At 52.2% G+C, this 23,907-nt stretch overlaps 1 protein-coding gene across 2 annotated transcripts; it reads left to right on the top strand.

Annotated features, from left to right (window-relative positions):
• The first annotated feature begins 1,749 nt into the window (after positions 1-1,749).
• Positions 1,750-14,177, top strand: Sema3g (semaphorin 3G). Of its 2 annotated transcripts, none has more exons than XM_042284559.2 (16): positions 1,750-1,926; positions 4,003-4,163; positions 4,270-4,332; positions 4,582-4,701; positions 4,985-5,075; positions 5,188-5,304; positions 5,470-5,615; positions 5,763-5,877; positions 5,983-6,052; positions 6,266-6,413; positions 6,646-6,877; positions 6,968-7,059; positions 7,977-8,018; positions 9,412-9,646; positions 9,920-10,053; positions 11,304-14,177. In XM_042284559.2, exons 1-16 carry the CDS (start codon positions 1,809-1,811, stop codon positions 11,769-11,771), a joined length of 2,352 nt encoding a protein of 783 aa, XP_042140493.1. In that variant the 5' UTR covers positions 1,750-1,808; the 3' UTR covers positions 11,772-14,177. The 2 variants fall into 2 exon arrangements, with proteins under 2 accessions (XP_042140493.1, XP_006981585.1); XM_006981523.4 differs by having other exon boundaries at positions 6,269-6,413.
• Positions 14,178-23,907: the final 9,730 nt, after the last annotated feature.

Below are 23,907 nucleotides of genomic sequence, written 5' to 3' on the forward strand. Positions count from 1 at the left end.
GCCTGAGGAGGCACCCTGCTCACACTCTCAACTTGCGGCCACATGGTCGCTGAAGGGCTTGTCCAGCTCAATTTCAGCCTGGGCTAGGTACAGTGCTTCCCTACTGAGATTCCAGGGTCGACGCCACTGTATCAGTGCCCCGACAGGCACCATTCTTCAGTGTAAGTTCATATCCAGGATGGCTGGTCCCTTGGCCTCAGGAGAAGGCAGACCCAGGTTGTGAAGGGCATTGGTTAGGGCTCTTGTGCAGAGTCCGAGGCAGGGGTGGGGTGGGGCCCCTTGCTAGTGTCTCTAAGCGGCCCCTGGTCGGCTTCCAGGTAAAAAGCCCCCACCACATTGAAGCTCTAGGGTCCAGGGGAATAGGGAGGTGGAATTGTGAGCCATGGGTCCTTCTCAGGCTGAGCCAAGGGCTAATCTGTTTCCTTTCTGGAGATGAGACAGGGAGGGGAGATAGGGTCCTGGGATTCCCACCCTCCAGGAAGCCCAGGAGCAAAAGAGGGCCCCAGGGCTGATTGGAGTCCAGTCTCTCTCTCAACAGCTGCTCATGGATTTCCTGCCACCCCCTCCCAAGGGCTCAGGCCGCTCCATCTGGGAGGCCCACCCTACAGGCATTTCTAGAATTCTGGGAGCTCTAATTTTGAAGGTCACGGATTCTGAAAGGAGGGGGTGGGGTGGGGTGGGGTGAGGTAGGAGCTGGGGGTGGTGGAGACAGAAACTGCTCTGAAATGGTGGTGGTGTGGGGGTTCCAGCCTACCCAGATCCAGTTCCTTGCCGGCCTCCGCCTTGGCTCCTTTTCATGCACTCCTCACCAGAGTTTGGGGCAGAACAGTGAAATCTGGTGGCACTAAAGTGTGTAGGGCCCATGGGCTTGGGAAGAACTCACCACCACCCATTGTGCTCTGGCCTGAGGGAAGCAAGACAATGGAAGGCCCCCTGGGCTTTGCATAAACCTTGTCCCCACCTCAGAGAAAGCCTGCTGAGCTGAGATGGAGCCTGGGAGATTCAGGGGGGAGGCTGTGGAGGTCTGCGTAGGCCACCCATAGGTCAGTTGTTCTCAACCTTCCTAATGCTGGGACCCTTTAATACAGTTCCTCATGTTGTGGTGACCCCCGACCATACAATTATTTTCAATGCTACTTCATAACCGTGACGTTGCTACTGCTATGCATTGTAATGCAAATATCTGTGTTTTCTGGTGGTCTTTGGCAACCTCCGAGAAAGGGTCTTTCTACCGCAAGGGGTCAGGACCCACAGGTTGAGAACCACTGCCTTAGACATTCATTTCTTACCAGTGCCAGACCTGTGAAGTGTGGCTAGGTCTTAAGCCCCTAGTAGGATGAGTTCCTTGGGTTAGAAATGAACACTGTACCCCAGCTGGGGGGTAGAGTCCCAGGGCCAGTCATGGGGACGTCTCTGGAGAGGCAGAGAGCAAAGCCAGACCCCGCCCTGATGATCCCTGACCTCTTTCCCAGGTTGTCTTACCCCTTTGCTGCTTTGCTGCTTTGCTGGAGCCTGGGTACTTGCCTTTGTGAGTGTCCGTCATTCTGACTGTCCACACCTCAGCTAGGAGGGAATCTCCTAAGGGGGACAGGCTGGCCTGCACCGGCATGGTGTGGGCCAGCTGAGGTGGCTGGAGAAACTGCAGGTAGATGGCAGGCTTGGAGCTCCTCGGCTTCCCTCTGCCTCCCCGCCTCCCCGCCTCCCCGGCCAGCGTTGGGTGGAGCCACCGCCTTATAAGTGGCCGACCTGGGGGCAGCAGCGCAAACTACTCCAGCAGCTGGATCAGAGGGCAGCTCCTTTTTCCCAGCATGGCCCCCTCGGCTTGGGCCATCTGCTGCTGTCTCCTGGGGAGCCTCCTGCCCCATGGGGGCAGCCCCAGCCCCGGTCCCAGCCCCAGTGTGCCTCGTCTGCGGCTCTCCTACCGAGGTACTGCCAGTGCTGCCCTGTTTGTGTGCATGCTGTGGATGCCTGTGGCTCTCGGACATCCATCCCTCAGCCAGCCAGCAGCGATCGAGCGGGGTAGTAGGTCCTGCACATCCCTTGGGAAAGGCTTCCTGGCCAGCCTCTGGATGGTGCTAAGGGTGACTGTGGGCGGGAGAGGTAGACACATCCTGGGAGCCGTGTCCAAAGGGGGAGACTGATACAGTGTGGAAACTAAGGAAGCTGTTACAGGGGAGAGAGGGAGACCGAAAGCCTGAGAGACCTCCGTAGGGATGGGCACAGAGGTAGAAGGGGGGCAAAGGGTCTGGGCAGAGGGGAGGGTACAGAGAGAGTCTGGGCAGACGTCAAGGGAGTGGGTAGAAGTCTGACTTAGTCCTGAGCCACAGGGAAGGGAGGAGTCTCTCCCACCTCTCGCAGCCTGGTTTACCATCCAAGCTCTCTTTATCATCTCCTCTCCATCTATTGTCCTGGAGAGTCTCTGCTTCTCTCTGCCATCCAGCGTGGGGAGTGTGTGTGTGTGTGTGTGTGTGTGCTTGTGTGTGCGTGCAGAGGTGGTCCCCTCCATTCTATCTAGCTATGTGGTCCTGCCACTGTCTATGGGGAAAAATGATTGAGGCTAAGAGTCTTCTTCAACAACAACAAAAAAGTATTGCATTTATCTATCTATCTATCTATCTATCTATCTATCTATCTATCTATCTATCTATCTATCTATCTATCATCTATCATCTATCTATCTATCTATCTATCTATCTATCTATCTATCTATCTATCTATCTATCATCTATCTATCTATCTATCCAATCATCTATCTATTTATTTTGAGAGAGAGAGAGAGAGGATGTGCTGTCCAGGAGTCCACGTGCTACAGTGTATGTTGTATATGTGTGGGGGTCGGAAGACTAGTGGCAGGACTTGCTTCTCTCCACCATGTGAGGACCCAGGGATCAAACTCAGGTGGTCAGGTTTGGCAGCCAAGTGTCTTCACCCACTGAGCCGTTTCACCAGACCTGCAGACTCTCTTGGGGAGAAGAATCACCTTCCCCTGGGAACCTCACTTACGAGGTGCAAAGTCCAAGCTTGCTGTGGAGGCCAAGGGGGACAGGTGTCCCTGTTCCCGGAGCCGTGGCTTTGAGGGGAGATGGGACTGTTAGAAATGGCCTGTAAGAGGGAAGTTTCAGAGTCTCTATCAGCCAAGGAGGGCTTCCTGAAGAGGCCGCCAGTGCGTTTGGGGATGGAGTGGGGTGCCTGAGGAGCTCTAGGCAAAGGGTCACTCGGGGGTGAGACCTTCCCCAGAGTGAGAAATCTGCCAGTCCTTTGGGGAGACATCACTTCCATCTCCCCAAGGAACTAGGGCAAGACCTACAACCCTTGGGGCCCTTGATCCCTCCATCTCTGGGGCCAGCTGGCAGGGCAGTGTCTGTGAGGGAGTATGGCATTTGCCCACAACGCTGAGGCTGGAGTTCCGTCTGGCCGTGCCTAATCTGCCCTGGGCATGATGCTCCCGCTGCCTGGACCTGTCCAGCTTCCCAGTGGAACCAGTCTCGCAAATGTTCACACTCGGCCACCTTCGTCCTGGCTCTCCGAGCTCTTTGCCAGGCTTGCTGATGTGATTTCTGTTGGTGGGGCTGTCTTCCCTGGGATACTTAGCAAGGTACAGGTAGGATCCCGGGAGGCCGTCAGCTGAGAGATCAAGGGTCTGAAGGATGGAGGGAGGAGGGAGGAGAGGAGGGAGGTTTGCTTGGTACCAGAAAGCTTGGGTTCTGAGCACCATGGAAGGTGGCAATGTGGCCCTAAGTTTAATCTCCAGGACCACTTAAGGGAAAAAAAAGAATGACGGCAAACTGGGCTAGATTGCCTGGGGGCTGAGAGTTACTTGTACTACTTGCCCCAAGAACCTTGTCCCAAAAGCCACCCAGCAATCCTGTGCATGTGTGCATGGCACCGTTTTCCAGATGTACTTGTGTGGTGGGTGCACAGCTTGGAACTCCATTCCCTGGCCCTGGCTGGGGAAGCAGGCTGAGTAGCAGACCCTAACCCTCTTCCCTCGATCTCTCCTAGATCTCCTGTCTGCCAACCGTTCTGCCCTCTTTCTGGGTCCACGGGGCTCCCTAGACCTCCAAGTCATGTTCCTGGATGAGTATCGGGATCGCCTCTTCCTGGGAGGCCGTGATGCCCTCTACTCTTTGAGGCTGGATCAGGCATGGCCAGACCCCCGGGAGGTGAGCGGGACTGGTGGGGTGAAAGTGGGGCACCCCCAGATGGGGGGCCAGATGGAGAACTTGAAACCTTGAGTGTAAGGGCACTGAGGCACTGTCTGTGTTTCAGGTCTTGTGGCTGCCACAGCCAGGACAGAGGGCAGAATGTGTCCAGAAGGGAAGAGATCCTTTGGTGAGTACTGTTGACAAGGACCTCTCTAGCCCACTCAGTCCCACGCCTTGGTTCTCAAAATGCCCTGCAGCCACGCCCCTGGTGCCTCTGCTTGGAGCATTCGGAGCCGATCCTGAGTGTTTGGGAGGCCTGGGAAGAATGTGACCTTCACCCATGCCCCCAGAGCTGATATGAAGCGGGGCTGAGCCTTAGAAGCGAAGGACATGGTGCGCTTCTCCCTCACCCTTGGGCCCCTCCCTTCTCCTGCAGACAGAGTGTGCCAACTTCGTGCGGGTCTTGCAGCCCCACAACCGGACCCACCTGCTGGCCTGTGGCACCGGAGCCTTCCAGCCCATCTGTACCCTCATCGCAGTGGGGCATCGAGGGGAGGTGAGCCTGGGCCCGGCCCCAGGAGGGATTGGGAAGCAATGACATTTCCCCCCTGCTGCCTGAACACTTCCCATTGAGCCAGGGTTGGACAGAGCGGGGTAGGGGCTTGAAAGGCGCCTTTGTGCTGGGGTCCTGACCCCATCAGAGAGGCTTTGAATGAGGATTTCTTCCCCTACCCCCAACCCCACGCCTCAGTTGCACGCGAGGGTTCCTGCCTGGGTCGAGGCCCGCTTCTTTCCCAGGTGACACCCTCCCGCCTCCGCCGCTCTTTTCCTACCTCCAGCACGTGCTCCGCCTGGAGCCCAGCACGGTGGAAAGTGGAAGGGGGCGGTGCCCACATGAGCCAAGCCGGCCCTTCGCCAGCACCTTTGTAGGTGGGTGATACCAAGCCAGGGGGGGCAGGAGGGTGAGAGTTGGCCTGTGGCCCTGGGAAGGGATGGGCTGGTCGCTAGGCCTGGCCTCTCCCATGACTCTGGCCCCTTCTAGGCGGGGAGTTGTACACTGGCCTCACCGCTGATTTCCTGGGACGTGAGGCCATGATTTTCCGGAGTGGGGGTCCCAAACCAGCCCTTCGTTCCGACTCTGACCAGAGCCTCCTACATGGTGAGGCCCCCTGAGGGCAAGGCTGCCTGGGACCCATCTCTCTAACTGGGATGATAGAAGATAGATGGAATGTGGCGCAAGATGGAGAGGCCACACCTCCAGCTTCTGGGGTGGGGGAGGCACGGTGCCTTGCCCTGTCCCATAATCACCCGGTCACTCTCCCAGACCCCCGGTTTGTGATGGCTGCTCGGATCCCAGATAACTCAGACCGGGATGACGACAAGGTGTATTTCTTCTTCTCTGAGACTGTCCCGTCACCAGATGGTGGCCCGGGTCATGTCACCGTCAGCCGTGTGGGCCGAGTCTGTGTGGTAAGAGCTGTGGCGGGGTGGTGAGGTTCAAGCCCCCTGTTGGGACCTCTTTCCTGGACTGTCCCTCCACAGGGTTGGGGTGGAGGGGCGGGAGGTGGGGCCCACCCTCGTGGGACATAAAGCTCACTCTTACCTCCCCTTCCCCAGAATGATGCTGGTGGCCAGCGGGTGCTGGTGAACAAGTGGAGTACCTTCCTCAAGGCCAGGCTGGTCTGCTCTGTGCCTGGCCCCGGTGGGGCTGAGACTCACTTTGACCAGCTGGGTAAGGGAATGGCCAACCAGGGAGTTGGAACAGGGAGGGCTCAGAGCGGGTAAGGCAAAGCACTGGCAGATCGCTGTAACACTGATGCCTCTTTCTGTGTCCCAGAGGACGTGTTCCTGCTGTGGCCGAAGGCAGGGAAGAACCTGGAGGTGTATGCGCTGTTCAGCACCGTCAGGTGGGCACACTTTGCTTCCTGCACCCGGGCACCCCGGCCTGGGGACGCTGTGACTGCCTTCTCAGGTTATCTCTGTTCCGTCCCTTGTCTCTGTGTTCTGTGTCCCAGGCTCTGTTTTCAGCAGACACTGTCATCTTCTATCTCACCTTTTGAGCCAGTCTGCCTCACCCCCAACCACCTCGGCCTGGCCTGACTGTCCCTGTCTGTCCTTAGCAGTGCTGTGTTCCGGGGCTTCGCCGTCTGTGTGTACCACATGGCAGACATCTGGGAGGTCTTCAACGGGCCCTTTGCCCACCGAGATGGCCCTCAGCATCAGTGGGGACCTTATGGGGGCAAGGTGCCCTTCCCCCGCCCCGGTGTGGTAAGCATCGGCTTGGGACCCGGCAAAGGAGCCCTAAGTAGATGATGCAGGTGGGGGAGGGCTCCTCTGTGGAAAAGCTTCAGGCTTCCATTCATCCCGTGGCAGTAGCGGGCTGGACCTCCAGAGGGCCTGGGAGGAGAGCCTCTGCCATGGGCGTGGCCCCCTGGAGGTGGAAAGAGGCCTGGCCGTGCCATCCTAGGGACTTCAAGTGTCCCCTGTGTTCTGCCCCCAGTGCCCTAGCAAGATGACGGCACAGCCAGGGAGACCCTTTGGCAGCACCAAGGACTACCCGGATGAGGTGCTGCAGTTTGTCCGAGACCACCCACTCATGTTCCAGCCTGTGAGGCCCAGGCGGGGACGCCCTGTCCTGGTCAAAACTAACTTAGCTCAGCAGCTGCGCCAGATTGTGGTGGACCGAGTGGAGGCCGAGGATGGGACCTATGATGTCATCTTCCTAGGGACCGGTAGGAGGGCCGAACAGAGGTAGCCAGGTTTGTGGGGAGGGGGGTGGCTCCTTCCTTCTTGTCTCTCTAACCCTTGTGCCTCTCCTCCAGATTCAGGGTCTGTGCTCAAAGTCATGGCCCTCCATGTCAGCGGCTTGGCTGAGCCTGAAGAGGTAGTTCTGGAGGAGCTCCAGGTGTTTAAGGTGAGCATGGGTTAAGGAGAGGCTCGGACTCCCACCCTTGGGCCTGGGGTGGGTTCCCGGGGAGTGAGCCCAGGGGACAGGCTCAAAATATGGCCCACACTGCTGAAGAGGCCCTTGGATGCTTCTGAGTTACTGGGGGAGCCGAGGTGGCAGTCTGTGGACTCAAATGCTTTCTGGGCAGGGAGAGCCGAGGTGAGCGCTTTCGACACAGCCTTGTCAGGCTCAATTGCAGTGACAAAGTGGCTGAGACTCCAAGTCCCCAAGAGTTCTCCCCCCCCCATGTATCTGGACAGGGATTGTCTCTGTTTGGGGGGCTATTTTGACTCTGGACATGAAGTAAATGATTTAGGGCAGCTAGTTCATGGCCAGCTGGGGAACATTGTGGGAGGGGACAGTGGAACTCTGTGCCCAGCCTCCCACTTGGCCTGGAGGCCAGCCAGGATGAGGGGGCCCTTCTGGATGTCAGGAAAAAACTAGCCAGACGTTTTTTGTTTGTTTATTTGTTTGTGACAATATATATATCCTGGAACACACTTTGTAGAACAGGCTGGACTCAAACTCAGAGAAAGCTACCTGCCTCTGCCTGCCAAGCACTGGGATTAAAGGCGTGCGTGACTATACCCAGCATTTGTTTGTATTTTTGAGACCGTGTCTCTCTATGAAGCTTAGCGTAGACTGAGACTTATCATATAGAGCGGGCTGGCTGGCTTTGACCACTTCCTGCCTTGACTGCTCAGGTGCTCAGATTACAGGCAAGCACCACCGTTCCCCAGCCCCATCCAATCCTTTGCTGCCAGGAGGCAGTGATGGGGGGGGAGGGGGCAACTGGCTCCCACACAGGGTTGGGGATTGCCGAAAGCAGGGGTGCTGTGCACAGCCTTCACCCACCCATCCTAAGACCCCTATCCCTTCTCCAGGTGCCAACACCCATCACGCAGATGGAGATCTCTGTCAAAAGGGTAAGGCTGCCCCTCCCCCACATCCCCTCCCTTAAACTTGCCTTGGATTCTGTTGGAGAGCTGGGCCTATCAGATTTGATTAGGTCTTGCAGCTAAGGCCAAGTCCAGCTGGGAGCAGAGCTTCATGTGTTCAGATAAAGCCACAAAAACCCCTGGGGTAGCCTTCTATGGGACACAAATAGGCTTGGAAACAAAAATCCAGATTTCTAATCAAACAAGGTTACTTCTTTTAGTGGTATGCTGTATGCCCTTAACATACTCTGTCCCAGTTTGTCTTTAGGTAAATCACAGCTTACATTGTGTGTGTGTGTGTGTGTGTGTGTGTGTGTGTGTGTGTGTGTGTGTGATCTTCTATATTACCTATGAGCACGTGCGGGCATGCATGTCTGTCTGTCTGTGTATAGACTAGAGGTGTCATTCCTCAGGTGCTGCCACCTTCCTATGAGATGGACTCATTGGCCAATTAGGCTAGAGTGGCTGCCCAGTGAGCCCCGAAGCCATAGGTCTCTCTTCTCCAGGCTGGGACTGCAGTTGGGGCCACCACCTCCTGCTCTTTTTACAATGCAGCTTCTGAAGAACTTGTGCTCAAGCACCTGACTACCTGGGCCATTGCCCGAGCACCTGGGAGTAAAGCCCAACTTCTTAACATTTTTAAAAAATAGCCTGCCAGGCTCAAGTTGGGACGAGCAAATGGCTGAGTCTACAGGCCCTAAAAGTTCTCGTGGCCAATGGAGGGTGGAGATCAGAGAGCAGTTTCTAGAAGCGGATTCTTTCCTTCCTTTTACCACATGCGACATGGGGGAGCAAACTCAGATTGTCAGGCTGGGTGGCCAGTACCTTTCCCTGCAGACCCATCTCACTGGTCCAAATCTCAGCTTTTATCCTGGGATTACTGTAGATGTGTCCAGTCGGCATCCCACTGGCTACATGGGGCAGAGGCCAGCTATGAGTGCAGTTCAACACAAAATCATAACTTACTTAAAACATGAGTTGGTTTCCCCTCCCCTTGTTGGTTTTTGATAACTCAGTTGCTCATACATGAGTTTTGCAGATGACAGCACCATATCACAATGTCAAAAGGTTGGCCATGCCTGCAAGGCACAGTTCTGAAGTCAGGGAGAAGCCAATCACACGAAGTCCCTTAGGCTAGGGTGCAAAGGTTGACAGCAAAGAAGGCCTGAAAAAGTCTCTTACAGAAAAGCCACCAGGCCACCCCCCTCCACTCACAGCCTAGCACAGGATCTGGAACACATTTGGCATCTCCGGTCTTGTGAATGAATCTGAGGGGTTCTGGAAGCCTTCCTGAAACTGATGAGTCTCGGGAAACCCTGGGCGTTGAGAGCCTGTTGGTGAAGCCCAGCTCACCATGACTCTGCTTGTGTTCCTTCCCCAGCAAACGCTGTATGTGGGCTCTCCACGGGGCGTGGCCCGGCTGCGGCTGCACCAGTGTGAGACTTACGGCACTGCCTGTGCTGAGTGTTGCCTGGCCAGGGATCCGTACTGTGCCTGGGATGGTGCTTCCTGTACCCGATACCGCCCCAGCTTGGGCAAGCGCCGGTTCCGAAGGCAGGACATCCGACATGGCAACCCTGCTCTGCAGTGTCTGGGCCAGGGCCAGAGCCAAGACAGTGAGTGGGGGGCTCAGGGTGTGGGTCAGCCTGTGGACTGGGCTCCATCCCTGGGAAGCATGGGCTTAGAAAAGTCGTAATGTAATAACGTCCCCAGTTCCCCTATCTGTGCAGCTCACTTGGGGTCGTAGGACAGTGTCTTCTGGCACTGAGAGTGGCTTGGGGTTGTTGGATGTCTAAGTATCACACAGGTATCCTATGGGAGTTAGTTTGTGAGCCTCAGAGCCTGGCTCCCCGAGTTCCCAAGTTGATGTGACCTGCTCCTCTCTACAGAGGAAGCTTCAAGACTGGTGACCAGAGTCTTCGGCACAGAGCACAACAGCACTTTCCTTGAGTGTCTGCCCAAGTCTCCCCAAGCTGCAGTACGCTGGTTTTTACAGAGGCCAGGGGATGAGGGGACCGACCAGGTGAGTGAAGACACTGCCTTGAGATCCACTTTTCTCCCTAAACTCTGGAAAGGGACTCTGGGGTGAACTGGCAAAGATCATCCTGAGAAAAATTATACCCTGGGTACCTATGAGGACCTGCCCATATTTCTGCTTCTGGAGGTACCTAGGCTGGAGGTAGCTACAGTCTCTCTAGCCCCTGAGGGGGGTGGCAGAGGTTGAAGAGAGGTCTATGTTGGTCTGGAAGTTCTCATCCTAACACGTGTGGCTCAGCTTTGAAGGGTTCTCTTCCCCGGAGTTTCTTAATTGTTCTCTGCCTCAAGCCTGGTCCCGGCCACTCTATTAGCTCCTATTCCTAGCTCTGTGCTTCTTCCTCAGAAGCCAGTTGTCTGCCCAAGCCCTCCTCTCCCCCCTGACTGGGAAGGTCTATCAACCCCCAAGATGGCTTCAGTCTGGGGCATGAGGCAGAGCAGAGTTGGGAAGGGTTTTCCCATGGGGAGGGAAAGAGGAGGAGGGCTTTGATTACAGGAGGGGCTCTTCCTCAGCTCGGGAGCCAGGGAGGGCAAGCCTGGGACCAGCTGTTGGGTTGGGCACTGAGGAGACTCCCTAGGGTAGGGGGAAACAACAAGATGAGGTTACACAATGCTAACCACCCAGGCGGTTCACCCTCAGTGCGCAGATGCATAGACCGAAGCCCAGAACAGGGTTAGTAGAAGAGCTTGGGATCAGAGCCAGCTCTTGCCTCCCACACTCAAGTGGGCACTTATCCCACCCCAGGCTTGGGCTGTGGGCCTCACACTGTGGGGGTGTGACTAGGACACACCAAGACAGGGAAAGGCTAACATGATTGCTTGTGTGTGTGTGTGTGTGTGTGTGTGTGCAGAATTTTCCTTAACTCAGTAAAATCTCATTAGATAGTACCTAACTCCTCTGCTCCCTGGGTGATCCCGCAGAGTTTATGAAGCTGGTGTCTTAAGGCTCTGACCTGGGGACACACAGCCATTCAGTCTGGGAAAGCCTCCTTTATAGGTCCTTGTCCTGTGCTGTGGGAAGAGGAGGGCCTGCCTGCCTGCCTGCAATGAGCTTATAGTCTGCCCTGAGATCCTGTTAACTACTGGGCCCATCTTGGGGAGGAAGGAACAGGCTAAAGGGAGGGCCCAAGGCTTGGACCCCGAGGATGGTAAATGTGGAAAAGCAGGGCAAAGAGAACGAGGTGAGCGTCCTCCCCAACTCCTTGCTAAGGTCTCCTGTGCTCCCTGCCCACCCTGCAGGTGAAGACAGATGAGCGCGTTGTGCAGACGGAACAGGGGCTTCTGTTCCGGAGGCTCAGCCGCCGTGACGCAGGAAACTATACCTGTACCACACTGGAGCACGGCTTCTCCCAGACTGTAGTTCGTTTTACCCTGGAGGTGATTGCGGCTGTGCAGCTGGACAGCCTGTTCCTCCGGGAGCCACGGCCAGAGGAGCCCTCAGCCTGGAGAGGCCTGGCCTCCGCTTCACCCAAGACTTGGTATAAGGACATCCTTCAGCTCGCCGGTTTCGCCAACCTGCCCCGGGTGGATGAGTACTGTGAGCGTGTATGGTGTAGGGGTGCTGGGGAGCGCTCAGGCTCCTTCCGGGGCAGGGGAAAGCAGGCTAAGGGGAAGAGCTGGGCAGGGCTGGAGCTGGGCAAGAAGGTGAAGAGCCGGGTGCTGGCCGAGCACAATCGGACACCTAGGGAGGTAGAAGCCGCCACATAGAAGATGGCTGAGGAGGGGGTGGACAGGCTGGGCTGGGAGACTCAACAACATCTCCCTCCCACCCAGCCAGGGCAGAGGAGGCCAGGGCACCTGGTTACCTCTCTACCACCTGCAGGAAAGACTAGAGGCTGGTGGGAAGGGCCGTGCCCCTCAGCCTACCCCTGACCCTCTCTGTGTCCTCAGTCCCAGGCTGGAGCTGGCACCCCCTGACCACTTGGGGTCCCAAGGGGCCTGCTATTTGTTCTCAGGGATGGTGTGGCTTCCGGAGCACATTTCCGGCTGTGCCCAGAGGCAAATGGGTTGGGTGGTTCTTTCTCAGCTTGCAGAACAATGGCCATTCTGAGTGGGTGTATGGGTGGCTCTGAGGGGATATATTGGCCGTCCACCAGAGAAGGGGACAGTAGCTGGTAAGCTGGCACCTGTGAGGAAGTGCTTGCTCCACCAGAGGTGTGAGAGAAGGTAGCGGAGCGAGGAGGTCGGGGAGCATTGTCCATCTGCCTCCGTGCTTTGGTATCTGGATGTTTCCCTGCCTCAGCCCACCACCATCTCAGACTCAGGCAGGAATTGCTAGAACCTGAAAGTGGCCCGGCTCCCTCTGACACCAGGAAGAGTTGTCTCACAACATGATACCTATTTTCCAGGTCCCAAACAGTCAGGCCAGATTTGTGGGGTACCTACACCTCACCATCAGGGTCCCTTCCTGAGGGTCAGGAGGAGGAGGGTCTGAGGGGCAGAGAGAGGAAGAAGGCAGATCCAGGGTGGGAGCCGGAAGATGGGCTACCTTTCTAAGGGCGAGGCAGGCACACTCAGGCCTGTGAGGTTAGAGTGGGCTCTGAGGACTGCAGTCTGTGGTCAGGATCAGTACCCCGGGCTTTGGCTAGGGCTCCAAGGAACGAGAGAGGGGTGGGCCCATGAGTCCGCAACAGGTGTCCTCAAGAACCAAAGTGACATCAATCGGTTCAGGAGTCTCTGGGTAGGCCAGACATTCCCAGCCCTGGAGTCTATATTAGCTATACACAGGGTGGCCATGATGGTTCGTTCCTAAGACTCCTGTGTTTTTCATGGTACTCAGGATTGGACCCAGGGTCTCATGCATGCCAGACAAGTGCTCTACCACTGAGTTGTGTCCCAGCTTGCTCGTGTTCTCTCTCTCTCTCTCATGGGAGGATGTGGAGAAGAAGGCTGGCAGAACGGTGATCCTGCTGTTCTGGGGAGGCTGAGTGTCAAGGGCACATCTGGCTTAGGCTGTAGAGGAGGAACTTGGCCATCAGCAGTCTCTCCAGCTGGGGAGCAGAGTGGGGGAGGAGGACAATTAAATGAGAAGTTATTCCCAGCCTGAGGGTGAATTAGTTAGTGACGCACAAGAGGGCAAGTCTGAGATCCCCCCTTTGAAAAGAAGGAAAAAGGAAGAGAGGGGGTGGGCAGAAGATGAAGCAGCAAGATAGAGGTTCTTGCTCTACTGAAGTTCAAACTTTGGGTTTATTTTCTCTATCCTGACACCACCAGGGTGCTGGGATCTGAACGCTCACACCCTCTCCACTTTGCTCATCTGGCAAACAGGAGCCCTGAAATCCACCTGCCCAAACCCAGGTCCTTCTGCTTGTGGGTGTGGCCCCTTGGGATATTGGTGAATGAAAGAAGAGGAAAGAGGAGTGGGTAGAAGCCAGAGGAAAGAAGGGATGGGGAGACAGAGGAGATGGAAGGGGAGAGGAGACCCTGAGAAGACAGAAAGCGGCAGCCCGGTCCTCAGTGGCTCCTCTGGGGAAACGGCCCTGGGAAACGCAGGGAAAAGGAACTCGGCATCCTGAACAGTGTACCCCTATCTTGGGAATAGGAGGACAGTGTACCCCTGTCTTGGGAATAGGAGGACAGTGTACCCCTATCTTGGGAATAGGAGGACAGTATACCCCTGTCTTGGGAATAGGAGGACAGTGTACCCCTATCTTGGGAATAGGAGGACAGTGTACCCCTATCTTGGGAATAGGAGGACAGTGTACCCCTATCTTGGGAATAGGAGGACAGTGTACCCCTATCTTGGGAATAGGAGGACAGTGTACCCCTGTCTTGGGAATAGGAGGACAGTGTACCCCTATCTTGGGAATAGGAGGACAGTGTACCCCTATACTTGGGAATAGGAGGACAGTGTACCCCTATACTTGGGAACAGGACAGCTCTTGCCGACAGCCACCCTTCCCGTGGTACTGTGGTACGAGCCCTGGGAACACCCACATGTGTGAATTGTGTTTGTGTTAGTGTTTTGAAATGAGCCTTTTGGCTTCTCAGTCCTCCAAGCATACTTACTGAAATTACTATTGATATTTTTATTGTTGTGGTTGCCTTTGAGCTCTGATGAGGAAAGAGCCCGTAAAGAAAGGGATGAAAAAATATTTCTGTCATCCAATTACATCATGACTGTATCTGTGTGTTTTTGTACTAAGCTGATGGATATGAGCTACGAATGAGGAAGGAAGAACACTATGTGTTCCCGGAAACGGTCAGCCTAGATGGCATTTTCTGGCAGACAGGGCAGTGTACGACAGAGGAAGGAGCCAGACGGCTTTGCCTATAAAGCAAAGATTGCTCAATACACAAGGAAAATCCTGTCCTGCAGGCTTAGAAAACTGACCTTTTTGGAGCTTCAGAAGGATTTTGAGGGTGCAGGAGAAGGCAAGGGCAGGCAGGCACATAGGCGTCTCCCTTCCTTTTTTTTTTTTCCTCACAACTCTTGACGTTTGTAACTGTGCCTCTAGCCTGGTACTGCCTTCATAAGACATAAACTAATGTACACTAAGGCCACTAAAATCACGCCCAGGCCAAGCTAGACTCCAGCTTCTGGGCAGGCGCGGAAGTCTTGAGAGTAAGCTACTGGGCATGCTCAGAAGGCTTTCTGACCGCTCAGGCGATCCCCACTGCCCCACAGACATGTGACATCCTTCCCAAAGTATGGACTACAGTGATGCTGGGGGAGATGGGAAAAACTACAAGGAACATTTCGAAGACAGAGGGACGTGGCGGGCTACCTCCCCAGGAAGCTGGCCGTGGCGGCTAGCTTGGACAGGTCCCTTGGAGATCACCAAAACAGGTCAGGCTTTGGTCTCATCTTATAGGCTGGCCCTGGAGCCAGGGCGCCCTCGACAAACACTAGGCTTCCTTGAACCCGATGCTCCATTGCCCCACCTCAAGTCATCACCACTGACTAGGAAACATCAGCATTGCACTGACCTGGCACTGGCCCAGCCCGAGTACAAATCCCTTGGCCACACTATGCAGCCCCTGCTCCCAGCGGCCGCTGCCACCCATGTTCCCAAAGTCTTCTCCCCTCCCCCACCCCCACCCCCAGCTCAAGCCCAGTTTCCGGCCCAGCAGTTTCACCTTCTGTCTTTCTCTTGCAGCTTTTCCCTCTGAGTCTCATACTTCCCCTGCTGTCGGGACCCCTTGTTCATGATTTCCCAGACAGGCTTAAAGCTGAAAAGAGGCGTAGATGAAGAGACTAGTCAAGGGTTGCCAAAATGGTGTCCTGTGAACTGCTAATCCCAGGAAACGCTCCCTGACCTCCTGGTCTCCATGGTCTGTCAGATTCCAGGATTTCTGGGTCCGTGGCTGTCCCGGGCCTGGAGGCTACTGCCCTGTGGACTCCTGCGATGGTCTCTCACCCACCTCCTCCCTACGGTGGCATGGCCTTTTGTCTCTTGTTTGCATTTTTCCAGGGCTGCTAACATCTTGTTTCTATGTTCTGAAGAGCACATTTTTAAAAAGTGCTGATTAGATTAATTCCTCCCCTTTACACATGAAGTTAATTTGTTAATCGTTGCCTCCCGAGCTGGTAAACACTGGAGGCCCTGACTCCCAGATGTCAGTCAGTTTCTCTTCCTTCACCAAAACAGGCCCTTCCACCCTGGCGGAAGCTGTGAACCGACTAGCGTAGGAACTGTGGGCCTGGGGTCTCTCCTGCTCTGGCTCCATTCTCCTACCCTCAGCCTGTCTCCTAAGTCTCTTCCGGCTCTTCCAGTGTCCAGTATGGTTATGTGTGTGTGTGTGTCGGGGGGGGAGGCCAAGTTTCACCTCAAGCCTGTGGCTGGCCTGAAATTAAGCAGAGCAATCTCTCCAGAAAGGTGGGGAACTTATCAGAACAAGGGGAACAGCCCCCTTTACTGTCTCAAATGGCCTCTGGGTATCTCTTTTATTTAGTTAAGCTTGGGTCAGGTCTCAGATGCCCCAAGAATCTTGAGGAATGGACATATAGCAGCTACCAGGAGACTGTCTCCTCTAAGACAGTCCTCACTGGAGGCTGGCAGCAGCCTGGCTCCCTGGAGGACCAACTCACACACCTCTGTCAGCCCAGGAAATGGATGCTTCTCTGTGTAGCACCTTTTTTGTTTGTTTGCTTTGGTTTTTTGAAACTGTAGCTCTGGCTGTCCTGGAACTTGCTCTATAGACCAGGCTGGCCTCAAACTCACAGAGATCACCTGCCTCCCGAGTGCTGGAGTTAAAAGCATGTGCCACCACCGCCCAAAGCACCATTTTCTTAAAAGTAGGAGAGAGGTATTCAGAAATGGTCCAATTTTCATCGAAATAATGACCCAGCCTTGTCTCATTTCTGTCCTGGACTGCAGGGGTTGGGGCACTCCATGAGGAGAAGCTTGAACGTAACAAAAACCAATTCCCATGTTTTTCTAAGACTCCAAACTTGGAAAGGAGTAGGCAGGGCCAGATTTGGACTCAATATCTGATAAGAAGCTTGGGGATTGTTGGGGTCCCACCCGGCTTCTTTTCCGGACTCACCTTCCTCTCTGGAATATTGGAGATGAGGAAGACAGCAAAGGCCTGGTGCCCGCTCCCCCTGCCCAGCCTGTCCACCTTGGCCCTTTTCCTCCGAGACCACTTTATGTATAAGGAAGCCTTTCACTTTCTTCGATGGAACTTCATTAAGGAAATTTCTAGTTCCTCAATCATTCTAGGTGGGGGATAAGAACTGCTACAACGTCTCCAGGGAGACTTGTAAGGGATGCTGGGCTTACTTCCCAGAGGCCTCCAGCCAGCCTGTTCCCAGGAGCTCTGCTGATGGAGGATGCAGGGAGGAGCAGGCTCAGTCTCTAATCTAACAACGGTATCTGTTTCCCATGTGTGTACCATTGGACAGAGAGGACAATCAGGGCCATCAGAAAGCTGTGACCTGATTAGGATCCAAGGTGAATTAAAAAAAAAAAAAAAAAAAAAAAAAGTCCTGGAACAGAATCTAGCCGTCTACCTTCAAATAAAAGGGACTGTACTGGGGACACTTGAATTGGCCTGTTGGGAGGTCAGGGCAGTTCTGCTCTCATAGATACAGATATAGAAGAATGATTTGTCAGAACAGCAGCTTGTTTTGTGGGCATGATCTCATTGTGCATACCACCTCACCGCCTCAGCTGATAAGAATCTGGCGCTGTTTCCTGTAGTCCAAGGGTCTAGGACAATAGTGTGAACGGCTGGCCCAAATGGAAAGGACATTGTTCAGGGAAGAAAAAAAAAAACACTCCCACACAAAGCCAGGGCAGGATCTGTCTAAATGTAAGAGCCTGTTTACAAATTCACCATTTCCAAGGAGTGGGACACAATGGGGGACTGTTTCCTTGAGGATGGTGTCTCTTCTGTCTGATCCTGATGGCTAGGGATGGCTTTGATGGCCCAGACGGGTTTCAGATGCACTGAGACGGATGGACACTGATGGCGCGGATGCCTTCCTGTTTATCAGGCCTGCATGCAGGCTGGGGTCAAGAAGCCGGGGCCAAGGGGGAGGGGCTGCCAGGCTTCACTCCTCCATCTGGGCCTCATGATGTCTGACCCTTTAAAATGGGTTTCCTTGCTTAGTCACAAAGGAGTCTTCTTTCATCTAGGGCCTCCACGATGCTGTGATTCACCTCCCGTCAGCCTGGATCACGGGGTGGGGTGGGGATGGAGGTGGGGGTGACACTGTGGAGATGCTGCTTTTCACAGCATCACTGTCCTGTCCATGCCCTTGGACCACCAACCACAGACTGGTGGCTGTGTGTGGGTGTCTGCATGTGTGCACATAAGTGTATGTATATGTGGTGGGAAGGCAATTCAGAAGAGCAATAGAACCATACTGAATATCCCTTGGGACTGGAAGTCATTGGTTGGTGGTGGGGGAAGGCAAGCCAGGGTTAGGAAGGCCACTTTGAGTCTAGAGGAACTATAGAGGTTGTCTTGTTTAAGGATTTGACCTGAGTGGTAGTGTCATTGTTAGCTTTAATATTCACCTCTAACTCTAAACATAAATACATTTTATGAATAAACTTGAACTAACGTGTTTAGAACAAGTGAGCACATTACTGCTAATTCCCTAAACAGAACCAAGGTTTTCATAATCTCATTCCTCAACGTGCTAACACTGACCTCTGGTGTTTAATACCAGAACAACATGATCAAGAACCCAGTGTGGACAGATGGCAAACTGCCACGGAAGGTACCACAAACGAGAAAAACTGTAAAGAAACAGGTCTCTGACTGCAAGGGGCTTCCAATCCAGCAGTAGAGGCAGACCTACAATTGTAGGACTGACAGAGGACATGGGCTACAAGGGCACTAGCAGAGACCAGAAGTGAGAACCCAGCGACGAAGAGGTAGCCATTGCGTTCAACAGGCTAAGGATGAAAGTTAGGGCCTTCCACTCTGGGGACCCGAGGCCCCGCAGTTCAGAAAAGAAGAGGGCAGCATGCCCATGGGTGGGGTGCTGTGGGAAATGCAGCTGGGCAGGGCCCTGTTTGAGAAAAGGCCACGGACACCAATCCTAAGCAAAAAGTTATCACATCACGTGTTCTATGGTAACCGAAGAAAGAGGGGGGGTCTGAGTTGAACACTGGCAGCAGCAGAAGGAGGTGGGGGGATGTGAGAAACAGATGAACTGACAAGAAAGCAGGTTGATCAGGGAGGAAAGCAGAACGAAACCCAGGCTTCTGACCTTCACTTAGGGCTCCAGTAAAGAGAAGCTTAGGGGGAGCATGCGCATTGGAGGACTTCAGTGAACTTTTGTTTCTGTCCTTCACAAAGGAAGCATTTGTTCAGGTCCTCGGTTGTGAAATAGTCATTAATTGAACATCCATTAGTAATTTGTTCCAATAGACACATCTTTTATGAAAAAAAGCATTTAAAGGTACAATATAATGTTGGGACACATTAAATTCCAGAAATTAAGGATGTATTGAAAAACAAAACAAAATGCAATGATAAGGATGTTTGAAAAGGACACAGAAGTGCCCAATGGCCAAAGCTGGAACAATCTAGACAAAAAAAATCATATTGAGTTGAAGCCCAAAGTAAAATATGCACATTTCCAATCCCATACTTACTGACATTAACGATAAAATGAAAAATATACATTAAAATATAAAAAATAAAAGTGCTTGAGTAAATAATTAAGTGGGAGAAAACAGGTAAATCTCTGCAGAATTATTCCACATTTTTTTATGCTCTCAAAGAGGAGGGTACACAAGCCCCCCCCCCAAGGCTGCATGCAGAGGGGCACGGCTGCCTTGGGCCACGCCCCGGCCACGCCCCCGGCCACGCCCCCAGCGGGCACTTCAGATGCTGAAATGCTCTTACCTCTGTGCCCTTCCAAACTCATAACCCCAGTCTACTCATGATAAAGACATTAGATAAAGCCTATTTAGGGACACGATACAAAATACCTGATAGTCCTCTACAAAACTGTCACAGAAAAATCTGACTGTCACCTCCAAGAGGAACTTGAAAATGACTCAATGTGGCTGAGCATGGTGTCTTTAATCCCAGAACTCAGGAGGCAGAGGCAGGTGGATCTTGATGAGTTCCAGGTCAGCTAGGGCAGCATTGTGAGACCTTGTCTCAAAAAGCAAAAAAACAAAACAAAACAAAAAAACAAAAACAAAACAAAAAGATGAGTTGGTACTATGTAGTCCTGGGTAGAAATCTGAAACAAACCAAAAGAAAAATATAGGGGAAAACCAAGAAAAGCTGAATAATGTGTGGTCTTTAGTGGATTATTATGTAACAATATTGGTTTATTTGTTGTGAGAAATTCACCATATGAATCTAAGACATCAGTAATAAGAAGTTTTGGGCATTAGCCGGGTGGTGGTGGCGCACGCCTTTTAATCCCAGCACTCGGGAGGCAGAGCCAGGCAGATCTCTGTGAGTTCAAGGCCAGCCTGGGCTACCAAGTGAGCTCCAGGAAAGGCGCAAAGCTACGCAGAGAAACCCTGGCTGGGGGGGGGGGGGAAGAAGTTCTAGGTTTGGGTATGTAAGAATTCTTTACATTATCTTCACATTTCCCCCTGTAAACTTTTTAAAAATGATTTTTTTTTTCGAGACAGGGTTTCTCTGTGTAGTTTTTTGCGCCTTTCCTGGAACTCACTCTGTAGACCAGGCTGGCCTCAAACTCACGGAGATCCTCCTGCCTCTGCCTCCCAGGTGCTGGGATTAAAGGTGTGTGCTAAAATGAAAATTTTAAGGGGCTAGAGAGAAGGCTCAGGTGTTAAGAACATTTGTTGGGCTTCTAGAGGACCCAGCACCCACATGGAGGCTCACAATTATCTGTAACTCTAGTTCCAGGGGTCCCACTCACCTCTGACTTCCATGGGTAGCAGGTACACAGATGGTGCACATACATACATTCAGGCAAAACATTCATATGTATAAAATAAATCTTTAAAAAGTTTGTTAAAGAGAATCTGGATATCTAATAGAAAATGATTGGCTTGAACCAGAGGAAGAATAGTATAAAATTGATTTTTCTGGCTTATAAGAATGGGATTAGGTATTAATATCAGTGGAGAGTATAAATGTAGAGTAAGATATGTTTGATAGATGTGTGTGTGTGTGTGTGTGTGTGTGTATGTTTGTGTGTGTGCATGCGTGCGCGTGCACGTGCACCCATAAGGCCAGATGCACACAGAAGTAGGACGGCTGAATGCCTGGGTGCAAAACCCTCCCACACCACACTTCTACCATAAACTCTGCCTTTTCATCAAAGCTAGAGTTTCAAGATCACTGCTGGGGAGCTATTCTTTTCAGTCAAGATGATGGTTTCTTGCATTTTAGTATTATACAGATTGATTCCTATAAACGGAAAGGTACTAACAACACCAATCTTTAAGACCATAACACTTATAGTAACTCCAGGTTAAGAAAGAAAAGCACAGCCAGGCAGAGACAGCACACACCTTTAATCGCACTTGGGAGGCAGAGGCAGAGGCAGGCAGACAGATCTCTGAGTTCCAGGACAGCCTTGTTTACAGAGTGAGTTCCAGCACAGCTCTTGTATAATATTAGAGGGACCAGCCTTAATATTATACATCTCAGGGGCTCAGGAGAGAGAACTACTAACGGTGAGGACCATTTTCAGGAAATAGAATCTCAGCACACCGAGCTCTATAGTCCACTTGCTTTAATTCCTCTGGCATAACATCCATTAAACACAGTTTCAGTTCTGTTCTCGTGCCTAGCTACTTTCTTGCCTGATTTCTCTCTATACTTATCTATTGCTCCCTCTAAGTTCTATCTTAATTCTCTCATGTTAATTCTGCCTCATCTAGGTCCTTTTCACCTTGTTCTTACCCAGCTAGTACTTCCCCATCTGGCTCTTCCTCATCTTCCATCTCGTTCCTCTAGTATTCTCTTCTAGCCCTTCAATCTAGTTCTTCTCCATCTCAGTTTGTTCCTCTCAAGTTCTTACCCATCTAGTTCTTCCATTCTCTTTTGTCTTCTCCGTCCCCCTGTGTCCTGGAAGTCCTGATATATATATACACTTACAAACAGTATTCCCTTAGCAGTGCAAAGCCAGGCTTCCAGGGTCAAACGGAGGGGTGATAAGAATCACATAGGGAGGCAATAAACGTTAATTATCATTTGCAACCCCAAAGGGAAGTGACCAATGGGGAAATGAATAAACTAAAGGCTAAATTCAGGTAATATCTAAGAAGAGGGATCTTATGTGCTCAACTCAGTCTTAAACATGATTGGTAGAAAATGTTAAGAATCTATAGTTGATAGGTCAATGGGAGAAAATAAAACTGCCTTCTTTTTTCCTGTGGCTCCTATCTGTCCAAGATATCTGCCGTTTATCTGCAGGGTGGGGGAAAGTGTGTTCAGTCCCTAGTGTACAGCTAGATGCCTCTGGTGATAGTTAAAGGGAGATCTGGAACTAGAGGTAAGGTTTGGGAAAGGAGGAAGTTAAGAAAGGAGGGTCCGAACTAAATTGTGTAAAGCTATTACTTAACGTCCACCTGACCTAGGCAGTGTCTCCTTGTGGGATTTACCTTAAATCAGGAGACTTGCAAGTGGACTGTTACCACTGTTAGTCCTTGAAAGTGGCTAAGGGAGATATCTGATTCCAGGGAAAGCCTTTCCAGAGCCTGTTCTCCAAATACCTGGAATGTCTATGTCCAGAGAGTGATCAGTCCACACTGTTAGCCCTTCTTAGGGAAAAGTCAATTGGGAAAACTAAGAAGGCACACATGATTTTCATAACAGAATACAGCTGATATATAACAAGCTAAATAACACCAAAAGCTCCTTGGAATTTGGCTTCTGGAGGAAATCCCTGATCTCTCCAGGTAGTGACTTTGCCATAACCAGCTGAGTTCTTTTTTTCCCCCCCAGACAGGGTTTTTCTGTGTAGCTTTGTGCCTATTCTGGAACTCACTCTGTAGCCCAGGCTGGCCTTGAACTCACAGAGATCCACCTGCCTTTGCCTCCCGAGTGCTGGGATTGAAGGCATGCGCCACCACCGCCCGGCACCAGCTGAGTTCTTATGATATATTCCTGCAGCCTGCAGCACACAGCCAGGGCTACACAGTGAAACCTTGTCTTGAAAAAAAAAGTCAGCCAGGCGTTGGTGGTGCACGCTTTTAATCCCAGCACTGGGAGGCAGAGGCAGGCAGATCTTTGTAAGTTCGAAGCCAGCCTGGTCTACAGAGTGAGATCCAGGAAAGGCGCAAAGCTACACAGAGAAACCCTGTCTCAAAAAACTGAAAGAAAAAAAAAAGTTAACTAAAGCAATTGTGGCTCAAAGCTGTCATTTTAGTACTTGAGAGGCCGAGGCCAGCCTAGGTTGCAGTGAGTTCCAGGCCAGCCTGGGCTGCAGAACAAGACATGTCCTGCCCATCAAACCTATGAAGTAGAAAATGAAGAAAAGGGGCCCCGTTCCAGGAAACCCTAGGAGAGCAGTTGTTCAGCAGACCCAGGAGCAGGCAGCTTAGGCGAGGCTGTAGAAGGCGGCCTCCCAGAAAAGAGGCACCACCGACAGTGATGCACCATCTAGAGTTAGCAATAGGTGCACGGCAAATAAAAGAGGCCATGATGGCACTGGCCGCTAATGCCAGCACTCGAGAGGCAGAGACGTGCACATCTCTGTGGGTTCAAGGCCACCCTGTTCTACCCACATAGCAAGTGCTGGGCCAGCCAGGGCTACTACATATCAAGATACTGTCTCAAAAGACAACAGTGCCTCTCCACCCCTACCCCAACCCAAAGAAAGCAAAAGAGGGCCATGACTCATCTAGGGAAAGGTAAAACATAATGTATTGTCTGGATCAGTACTAAATCACATTATTATAGTCATGATATCTAAATTATCACGAGAGACTGACAATGGGAATTTCCTAAGGTGCTAAACCTGTTCTACCATAAGAAGTCAATGATGTCTAATATTACTAAATCAAGAAACTGCTTAAAAATGGCAGTAGTTGTCTTCAGGAACTAGGACTAGAACTAGAGAAGGGTGAGTTATGAGTGGTTTTCATCATTATCCTTTTAGGACTCAATGGTCTAATGACTTCCATAAGTCTGTAAGTGCTGGAGGGTGGTGGCGCCAGGACCTTGCATATGGCAAGCATGTGTCCTACCGCTGAGCCCCACTCCTAGGCGCTGCAGATTTTTAAATGAATGTATTACAGATCTAAAAATACATACCTTGACATATTAAAAAGAACGTATTACTTTCCTGTATGTTTTAATTGTAACAGTGCTGATGCTTTCAAGTGAATCTAGTCCAATCTGAAGGCAATCACCATCTACAACTTGGATCTAAGTCTGCGGGATTTAGCAATATTTGAAATGAGAACACTGGCCTCCACTGTTAGTGACAATGACTCACTGA

Source organism: Peromyscus maniculatus, chromosome 9 (assembly GCF_049852395.1).
Source record: "Peromyscus maniculatus bairdii isolate BWxNUB_F1_BW_parent chromosome 9, HU_Pman_BW_mat_3.1, whole genome shotgun sequence".
Taxonomy (NCBI): domain Eukaryota; kingdom Metazoa; phylum Chordata; class Mammalia; order Rodentia; family Cricetidae; genus Peromyscus; species Peromyscus maniculatus.